The 10,671-nt window shown below is 33.1% G+C and overlaps 1 protein-coding gene across 2 annotated transcripts; it reads right to left on the bottom strand.

The window, feature by feature from the left end:
* Positions 1-345: 345 nt before the first annotated feature.
* On the bottom strand, positions 346-3,270 carry LOC127845775 (uncharacterized). 2 transcript variants are annotated; one of them, XR_008033387.1, is made up of 5 exons: positions 3,213-3,244; positions 3,037-3,118; positions 2,157-2,369; positions 1,684-1,824; positions 346-900 (listed from the first exon to the last, which is right to left on the bottom strand). XR_008033387.1 is itself a non-coding variant. In XM_052376908.1 (5 exons), the coding sequence occupies exons 1-4, from the start codon at positions 3,231-3,233 to the stop codon at positions 1,812-1,814; spliced, it is 333 nt and encodes a 110-aa protein (XP_052232868.1). In that variant the 5' UTR covers positions 3,234-3,270; the 3' UTR covers positions 346-900; positions 1,684-1,811. The 2 variants fall into 2 exon arrangements, 1 of the variants encoding a protein (XP_052232868.1); XM_052376908.1 differs by having other exon boundaries at positions 3,209-3,270.
* Positions 3,271-10,671: the final 7,401 nt, after the last annotated feature.

Genomic DNA, 10,671 nt, shown 5'->3' on the forward strand with positions numbered 1-10,671 from the left:
CTGACTGCACGCAGGTCTAAAAAACAGAGTATTATTTGTGGTTTCTTGGACTTAAAACATGTCTTCCAAACAAAAAATTAATGCACATTTTGTTTAAGATTGTATTACATTGCTTATCTGAATGTATTCGTATAATGTAACCTAACCACAGTTTTTTTTTCAGAATTAACGACCGAAATTGAATGCGAATGTATTTGCTTTGCATTAAGTGTTGGAAAAGTACTGTATACGACTATTATTCGTATGCATTATTTGTGTGATAGTGCTCATTTATATAGGCAATACGGATTTCGTGGAGAATGTTTAATGTAAAGGTTCAGTTATGAGGCAGATAAGACAACACTATTTAATACGTAGGTCTATTTCTTTTATTCACAAAATTCCGGCCAAAAGCGGCGCTCAAGTGCCTACAGGAGACCACCCTGTTCCGATTGACCAAGCATTGCCAGTTGGTCGACACTTCGGCTTCATCAGGCATGCGCAGACAACCGGAACTCACATACATGTACACTCTCGTTGATTTTTCTTGTAGACACGGGGCACACGCACTTTGAAAGCCAGATCAAGTTTTAAAAATGTGCAAATCAAATAGCTCGAATTTTCTGCTCTCTGTTTGTGAAATCCTAAGTTTTTGCAAGTTTGTTTCTGTTGTAGTTATTTCAGCATTTGAAAAGTTATTTTCTGTATTGATAAATGCACTTTCAAAGTTATATGTAGATACAAGCTAAATGTGTTCTACTGATAAATCCTGTAGATATAAAGTCATTTGCAAAAGAACAGTCAATGAGCCGCTGAAGCGATGAAAGGTTTGCTAGATGAGAAACAGCACCATTGTAGTAACCATGGAAATGGCAAGTACCGTCACTCTCAAATGTCTCGCGTCATTGTAAGGGCCTTGCGCTAATTAATAAGAAATAGAAAAGAATATTTAAGTATCTATTACATAACTAACTTAAATGCATTTGCAGTATATGATTACTACATTATTTTGTTATTATAATGAGTTTTTTATACTGTTGAGAAAAACAACATGCACATAACGTTTAACACAATTATTTACATGAAGCATATTATATACAAATGAACACGTAATTTGGTTTTCAGGAAAGAAAATGCAGTCCTGAACGTTTGTTACCACTGTCAGGTACAGAAACGAATAATAAGTATGAAATAACCATTCCGCTTGAAAATGTGTTCGAGTCAAGTGAAGTCATGGGAATAAAAATAAAACATGTATACCAAACGGATGGATTTTGGGGCTTAGCAGATTTAGTAAAAATTGTATTTTGAAGGCTTAAACAAAATAATTTATTAACACAATAGTCTCATTTTCCGAAAAGACTCTCGGCAAAATTATTATATTTAACATATAATTTATTTCATTGTTTAACTGTTCTTGGGAGCTGAAAAAGAATATCGAACTACACCAAAACGCGTAACGAATGAAATTGAACTTCGTCAATTATGCGGGCGCGAGTCTATTATCACTGAGATCTTGTTTATAAAAAATAGTTCAGACACTGCTTCCTTTTATATTGACGATTCTGACAACATTATTGCTGCATTACAAATGATATATATGTTAAAAGTGGGAACATGCATTATTCAATTTATGCAAATATATCGGAGAAATACCGTCGATCCAGCCGTATTATGCGGATTTTTATTAAAATATATGTGTACCTTTGCACTGTCCATTTTCTGGAGTGTAGCCATCGTTGCATTTGCACACCAGATCGCCCTGTTGGTCGCGCACACAACTTGCGTTTGAAATACACTCTTGTAATTGTGTACTTCGTTTTCTTCTTCTTCTACCATTTGCCGCTGAATAATTGCAAGTAAACTTATACTTTATAAATAATAATATGTACGTATAGAATTAAAATTACTGTTTCTACCATTTTTTAACGAGAGAGCAATGTGAAATTTGCAATATTGTGTGCATACAATCGATGCAATAAACGGAAGAAAATATCCTTAATGTAAAACGCCTAGAGACAAACAGTCCTTGCTTTAACATTTGCGTTTTAAATTAACTTATTTATTTTTTTAATTATTCAAGCTTAACAACGTATCCAAAACACACATGGGCATTTAAAATCTGTTCACATGTGTTTTTATACATGACAACCAATAATGTTTTAATAAGTGTTTACTTGGAGAAGTAGCATCTGTTGTTGAAACTTTTGTGGTTAACTCCGTCGGACTTGTAGATGCCAAAGTAGTGGGCAGTACCGTTGTTGTACTCTGTGTCTGGGTAGTGACAACTGGCTGGGTGGATCCAGCGGTTGTGGGTGTTTGCGCAGCGGTTGTTACAGTCGTGGCGACAGTTGTTGTTGTAGTTTCTGTTTGGCACTCTTGACCGACCTCTGAACATGGATAACCAGAACGCAAATGTCGCACCATTTACTTCACGAGTATTTAACGATAATAATATTTTACGAGATGCGACTTACATTAAGTATTGAGATTTATCGTTCTATTCAAATGCTCGTAATGGATAACTACAAAACAATGTTTAACATAGTTTGCTCGTAATTGTCTTTAATATGAACAAACCCGACCAGCTCTCATATAAGAAACATTTTTTGACTATATTGACATACGTATGTGGCACATTCCATTTTCACAAACTGTAGTGTTATCTGAACATAACGTCGTTGCATTAGATGAATCGGAAAGAAAGGAACAACGGGTGAAGAGTAATATCCGAAAATATTTTGATCAATTTTAAAAGACTCACGTTTATGGGATTATCTGCCCGAATCGATGGCCTTGACATTGCATTTAATTTAAAACTTATTATGTAACGTGTAACGTTGTATACAATGCGTTTTACTGCTGTTGTCATAGACTGATTAAAAAAACATATTCTCACAATATTTATCCATGTAATGCTTTACGAAAAGAACATGTGCATTCTATATGTTTCGTTATAATTTGAACGAAGCAGTACTCTTTGTATGGTTTGAATTAATATACCTATAATAATGCAAAGAAATTAAAACAAAGTTAAAATTACATCAGTTTACGTACCGAGCGCATCGCATCGCACAACCTAGAAACTCGGAAGAAATACCACCGCCACAAAGAACGCCGGTGGAATCATGGTGCGCACCTTCCAGAAATAAAACAACGACACGTGTACACGCAATAAAACAATTACATGTAAATACTTTTCCAAAACAAAAATAAGATAAAGACTCACTAACAAACACCAAATCGACCAACATGCGAAGTGTGTGGAGATAGGTCTATTTATAATACGACGTCTCCTTGGTGACCCTTATCAGTTGACACGGATGTTTGCAGAGCTGTGCGCTGGTCGTAAGAGCCCTCGGAAGCATCGAATTGTTATCAATCGTTTATAACCCACAATATTGCCGTTTTGTTTGCATAAATTGTGTTTGTTATAACGATTACACTTTTACTATTATTGCAATTTTATTATATAGACAATGGATTGAAATTAATCATTTTGTGATCATTTAAGTGACTTTAGTTTATGAAAACTCACCGTCGATATATTATTAAATCGTTAATACCGTTTTGTATTGTTTTAAAAACTGAATATTAAAGGCCCTGTGTTTGTTTATTACAAGTGCAACAGGCAATAATTATTATGAACAGTTTGAAAAGACGTTGTGACATTTTGAGCTCGAAACATTTATCTAAAACGGAATAAACGAAGGAAATCACCATGAATCTCTTTCCGTCTGTAGACGCACTTTTGTCGGCAGAATTACTCCACTCCACAACGTACAACATTAAAACCTGATTGAATTGTTTATTTCGATATTTGGAGTTGTGCTTGTTTGATTTTTATGTTCCACGTCAAAAAATACAAAAGTAATCAAAGAGCAAAGAAGACATACATATTGCTCTTTCTAATGTTATCGCATGTATTAATTAAATAATTCTTTTTGCAATGTGAAATGCCAGTTAGGAAGTATTCATACATTGCTTTGTGTACATTGTTTTCATAGATAAGTCAGTAACCACATATGTGGGCAGATGTTTGCTGTGTGGATGTTCATTCTAGAACGCGATGATTTGTTCATCTTGTGTAAGCTCTTGACAAACCCTCAACTGGCTGTAATTCTTGTTCCTGTACATGCCATCGTGGGCTATATATTTTGCTATGTTTTACATCACAGTCAAATGCGAATGGCACTACTAGGTGGTATTCATAGATCTGTTTTAAGTGATACTTCTTGTTCGAATTGTGATATTAAAGTATTGTCATGCGTGTGATTTTCTCTTTCAACTCTTCGAGAAACGTCTAGTCATGACACGTTGTTATGGGTAAATAAAATACTGATATTTCATTGTTCAAACGTAAATATTTAAACTTGCCAAATGCGCATGAAACCTTAACAAATCCATAAATAACACACTTTTCTATTGGCGTTCATCAATTGGAGATTCATTTTTTGTGGCATGAGTGGTACACATGTGTTAAGGGGCACAAACATATTATGTGCTCTCATTAGCATTATATCAGCGTGTAAAAATGTGTTCAGGGGGAGCTTTTTCTATGTAACCTTTATCCGTCGTGAGTCGTATGTCATGTGTCGAGTGTCATGCGCCATCACGAGCCGCCCTCCCGTTTGACACATTATTTTGAAGAAAAGTGACAGGAATGGTCCTCGTGTGACCCACTTTCAAAGTTGTTTAGTACACATGTGAGTAGCACATCTATATAATGAATATGAAAAAAAATGAAAATATGACAAGAGTGGAAGTTCGAAAATCGATAAAATACCAAAGTTCGGAGGTTTAATGCCCTATGAGTCAATACTGAAAATGCTTTCAACGTGGGCATCAGCGTGCGTGCAAATGAATCGAATATTTGAGCTCGAATGTTCCGAAAATATATGGCTTCTCTTGTCAACGTACATGATTTATAACTACTTAGAACACGTTGAGAAGCAAAGAAGAGATCTTCCGCAATTGTTAATTTCAAACTTTATGTTTATAAGAATGCGGAGGCGTAGGCGTATACACTGATGTAAAATATGGCAAGGTATTTGGAGACATGACACCTATGTTAGCTATTCCAGACAAAACATTATCATGATTGGTAAATCATTTATGAATGTAATTATTTTATGCCAGTTAATATCTGCTAAAGATATGCAACAGAAAATAAATTCATCTTTTCTCGTTCATGATATATGACCAAGAGCCAAAATGATGTCCTGAAAATGAGATGACATAATCCACGTTTTCTTATAAATTAAGTTATTATTTGCTTGCCACAAGTATTTATCATTGTATTTACAGTACACTATATATTCATTTGAAATTTAAATTATCTTAAGCCAGTAAGTGATATTTTACATTAGATAAACTACAAATGGACGTACGAACGGATGTGGCTATATTAAAATACCAGGAAAACAATCTAAGTTCGGAGTTTTCTTAAAGACTGTAAGCTCTCTCTTGTAATTGGTGCATAATTGTGCTTAGTTAATGAATAATCATATATGTTTGGACGATCTCGAAATACATTCGATATTTTTTTAGCTTGTTGCTCACATTTAAACTTCCCTCTATCTTAAAAATATATTTTTTGTTTTAAGTTAACATCACCTTTCAAGCGTATTTCAAGAATATGTTTGCAATACTGTCAAACCGGAAGAAAAGGTTGGGGCAGCTTTATTCGGCAAATAATCCTAAAGATTGTTTATGAGGTGTTATCTATTCTTGTTTTTACGTGCTTGAAAAAAATACATTTTGCTTGATTAAGCTTAGTTACGCCATGGACTTTCTAAGTTTTTTTTTTTTAATTTTCTACATAAACTGCCTGCACTGGAACAAGTCATATGGTCTCTTGTTAGTGTAACGCAGTTTATGCCATTTTCTTGCAAAATGAGTTTCATCGCGTCTGTTACATACGTCAAAGAGCACCATTTTGACAATTTTGAATATGAATAAAAGATGCTCCATTTGCTTTTTTTAGTCTGGTTAATGAGATAAACAAAATCCTGTATCGATATCTGCTTAAGATATTACAGTGAAAATAAATGCATGTCTTCGCGGTCATGATATATGATCACTGACCAAGAGCCATAATTATGTCCTGCACATGAGATGAAATATTCCACGTTTACTTAAAAGTTAAGTAAACGTTTGCTTGCCACACATATGCATTATTGTATCTACAGCATATATTCATTTGAAATTTCAGACGTGTTAACGTTCCCATAATAAAATGCGATCGGTCATTACTGACTTTATACACTTTGAGGCACAATACTTTGTAAGTTATACTATTTTAGGTTTAAGTTTAACATATAGTTATGTTACATACATACATTCATTTTTAAACATGTCTTCTGAGTATCAGGTTACTGAAGGGGGTTGTTAATTATATTATGAAAGCGATTGAATTTTTGATTGCGCTGTCTATAAACAATGCTTGTTTATTACTGTAAACAATTAGATAGAGATAGCCGATAGGTACAGAGATTACAGATTTAGTTGGAGGGCTTGTCGTTGCAAAACGTTTCTTAAATGTATTTTTTTATTTATTGCACGTTGTATTTTTATGTAAACAATTGTGGTCTGAAACTTTTCCTTGAAGTGAAGAACATTTAATCTAAATAAATATACAATTGACATGTTCTCATCTTTCTATCAAGTAAACATCCTATATTAATACTTAAACACTCTAATCACGCACCGGTTGTTTTATTAGGAATACGCAAACAAATCTGTTTTAACTATTCGAAAAATGTGTTTCATGTTCTTGACGTTGTAAACATCTGTGTCTTCAAAACAACACACGCAATTTAGCTGCGGTTTGTTTACATCCAGTTTGCCATAAGCGATAATATTTTTGTAACTTATAATAGGCTTTACGGGAAAATACACCAGTTTCATAAGCTTATTTGTAACATATTTGTATTTCACAATGTCTTAAATTGTTAAACTTTAAACTGAGAGTGAAGTGTTGCTTAAACCGCAAAACCCAGCGTATAAATTTTTTAATCTTTTTTTACTTTTATTCTTGATTTTTGACTTAAGCTTTTTAGATCAAATGTTTACATTTATCAATATAAAGCATTTAATGACAAACTTCTAACATGCCAAATCTGTGAAAAGGCCGCTTTAATAACTTCAAAAAAGATTTCTTCGTTCAAATTCGTAACATGTACACCCTCTTATCATATATTATAGTTTTCAGATATTTGTTAACATATTTATACATCAAGCTTCAAACGTTTTCAGGGTGATTTATCCGATGACTGTCATGTTTGTATTACTGTAAAAGCGGAACTAAAAACTTGTTTGACAGCTTTATCATGCAAATATTGATAAATCTTTTTTAAGATGATGCAAGATTGTGCAGGATTTGTCATAAATTCTTATTTTAACGTGTGTGTATTTTTTTTTTATAAATATTGCTTGATGTCTCTGAGTCTGCCATTTAAGGCTTGTTTTTTTAATTATTTGTTTTATTTGATATCAACTGGCTGCACTGATAAACTGGTATGGTCTATTGTTTGGTATACGCAGTGTATATTTTACTGTATAACGTCAGGTGAACATATGCGTGCAACAACACAATTTCTCTATATCTACTAAATATATTCAATTTAAGACACACGCATTATTAGAAATTATTATACGTGGTCACTGACAAGGAGCCAAAAATATGTCCCGAAATGAAATGATTATGTTCGTTTGACGAAGTAAATGACATTTATCTGTATCATCATTTTATCACCGATACATCATCTCGCTAAAGTACTTTTTGCGACGGTGAAACAAAGACAAGAGAGGCGAATGTTACAGATATCAAATGTTTAGTTTTAGTGCTTGTCGTTGCATATAGCAAACGTGTATGTTATAAGCAACTTATTGCACGTTACCAAATTTGACCTGACATGTATTCACTGTACTGCAAGTCCTTTCCATAAAAAGTGTCTATCATTCTTCTAAATGAATACATAAGAATTTTGGAAGTGAACAGATACAAACACAAGCATATGTTATATTTCAATTTATAGTTAAATGTGTATAATTGGACATAACATCGACAACTGCATTTAAATTGGCATTGTTTTGACAAAATACCTACTAGACTTAGCTCCCTGTAGTAATCTGTACCATGTACAATGGTTCTTATAATATTGGCCCTTCTGATTCCTTAGGTTTGCTACTATGCGCATGTTCTTAGTCTAAACATAGTATCTTAATGGAAAACAGAACCTCTTGCGAATGTTTTTCTTAACATATTTTTACACTTTACTAAAAAATAAGCCGAGTATAAAACATTTGATAAAGCTACTATTGGTCCATAAAAAAATTACATAATTGTGTGTTACGTAACTTAAAAAGCATAGCATCGTCCTGGAATAAACATTACCTACTTTCCATTGAACACCGGACGTCATGAACATGATCTTTGCAATAGTCATGCATGACCATCAAATGAATGAAATCTCAAAATTAAAAACACATTAATTTTCCAGTACATTTTAGGGGCGATACTATGAGAATAATATATATATGCATATATTTTTTGTTTCGAGTTAACATTTCTTTAATTGTTGAAATTATATAGTACAGTATATAGTACAATCGTGGCGCACGTGTCGATTATTAAATCATGACTGCATGCAAATAAAATGTAATTCATATCTCGACTATTCAAAGATCACGTCGATTTTTCTTTCCACACGCGTTCAAGTGTACGTGCAATCTTCATGTGTTATCCACGTTGTGTGCCATATATATTGTATATAGTTATTTTTCTTGTTTCCGATATGCAATATACTTGATTCTATTTCAACAAATGATTTACGTTATTTTAGCAAGTTTTTGAAGATGTTAATTGAGAAAGACAGGACTTTCTCGGACCAAATGATATGCACAATGCTGTAAGGGTTAAGATTGTAAATATGTTTTTGAAATTCGTGCTATTATAATGAAGACAATATTCTTTGTAAGCTCACCAATGCAAGTATTAAAACATCGTCTCACCAGAAGGGAACGGGAGAGAATGGCCGTCATATTGAGTAAATAAACAAATGATTTCTTTTTTTTTTTTGACAATTTGACGACTAAATATATATTTAATTATATTTTTCAACTATCGTATATATTTACTGATTCGCCATTCGAAGTGTGTATTTGTCTCTAATGCACATGTATGTCTTCAAATAAGAGGCTACATTATTTTTAAGTGTATATGTTTGCAATGATAACAATAGAATGTAATATACTATCAGTTCGGTTTTAAATAAATGTGAGATTGCATTTTAAGACGAACAGCTACCTTTGCTGGAGAAAGATGTCGCAACGTTTACGGGTGTTTCGAGACTCAATTAAGGTCAAGCTTCGTTTAAAATTGGAGACAAGGAGAAGGATTTGTTTCATGTATATACAAACAACCACCTTCGGGAGAGGGCTCCAATAAGGTTTGCCTTTTAGCCCAATTCTATGTCAATGTCATGTAACTTGTGAATATGTTACAATGCCGTAATAAATAAATTTAAACCAAATAACCATGTCAAATACGAACACCCGTTCTATAGCATTGTTAAGATTAACGAAGTTACTAATGAATATTTCATTGATGATGATGTTGAGGATTTCACAGAAATGATAGAATAGATAATACTAAACATTATCATGACTATACGTAACACGTTTAATCTCAGACGTTATTGGTTCGCCTTAACAAAATAATTGGTGAAGTGATAAATTTCTTTGAACATATAAAACGGCATGTGACTTTTAACGCACCGGGCCATTTCAGCGCAGCAATATACTTGTTTGACGTAACTTTTCAATGATGACTTTTATTTTGAGGTATCTTCAGAACATCTGTTCCTAAACAGCTGGTATAATTTCGACGAAACTTAACAGAAATGATCATCTTATAACCATCTTTCGAAGTTGTTTGCATATATAGGATGCGTGTACTAAAATGTATGTAATGAGTGAACGCTTTAAACACTCACTATGAAAGCCAAATGCTCACAGTTATTTTTTGTATATTACATCGCTAAATACTCATGTATGTGTTAAGGTTCATGCCCCTGGAGTCAACATTGGTCACATCAAATATCTTTATTGCCTGGTAGCATAATATAATCTTCTTTAACGTTTCAAAAAGATAACTATAATGCCTGAAGAAATGACAACGCTCATTACATGCTGAATGAAAGGGGAGAAAAACTGAATTTAAAAATCACAATCCGCAATGCAACCATGTCGTTTTTGCAATTGGTTGAATGTCAAAATATACTCTCAGACAAGGGAAGTAACAGTTTCACATAATGTAGGTCCTACACATTTTGTTCGAAAAGATTGGAGAGTAATATCCCTTGATTGTTTGTTATTATTCGCAAATCAAATGTATATGCTCAGATTAAGTTGCTTTGTGAGTGAATAATATACACTGTAACATTAAAAAAACAATAACGGGCACGTGTGTGTATAATCATTGTAGATTTTTGACATTTGCTTTTCTAGGAAAACCGTAATGTCAACATTTAGCGTATTATAAACGTACAATCTACATGCATTCATTGAATGCAATATTCACATGCAAACTAGCATTATCATAATAGTGGTTTTGTCGACAATTTGAAGCTACTTTTGATGCTTGTCATATTGTATGTGTCTGTCCGTATAAAAAAGTATCACTAAATT

The sequence above is a fragment of the Dreissena polymorpha genome, chromosome 9 (genome assembly GCF_020536995.1).
Source record: "Dreissena polymorpha isolate Duluth1 chromosome 9, UMN_Dpol_1.0, whole genome shotgun sequence".
NCBI lineage: Eukaryota > Metazoa > Mollusca > Bivalvia > Myida > Dreissenidae > Dreissena > Dreissena polymorpha.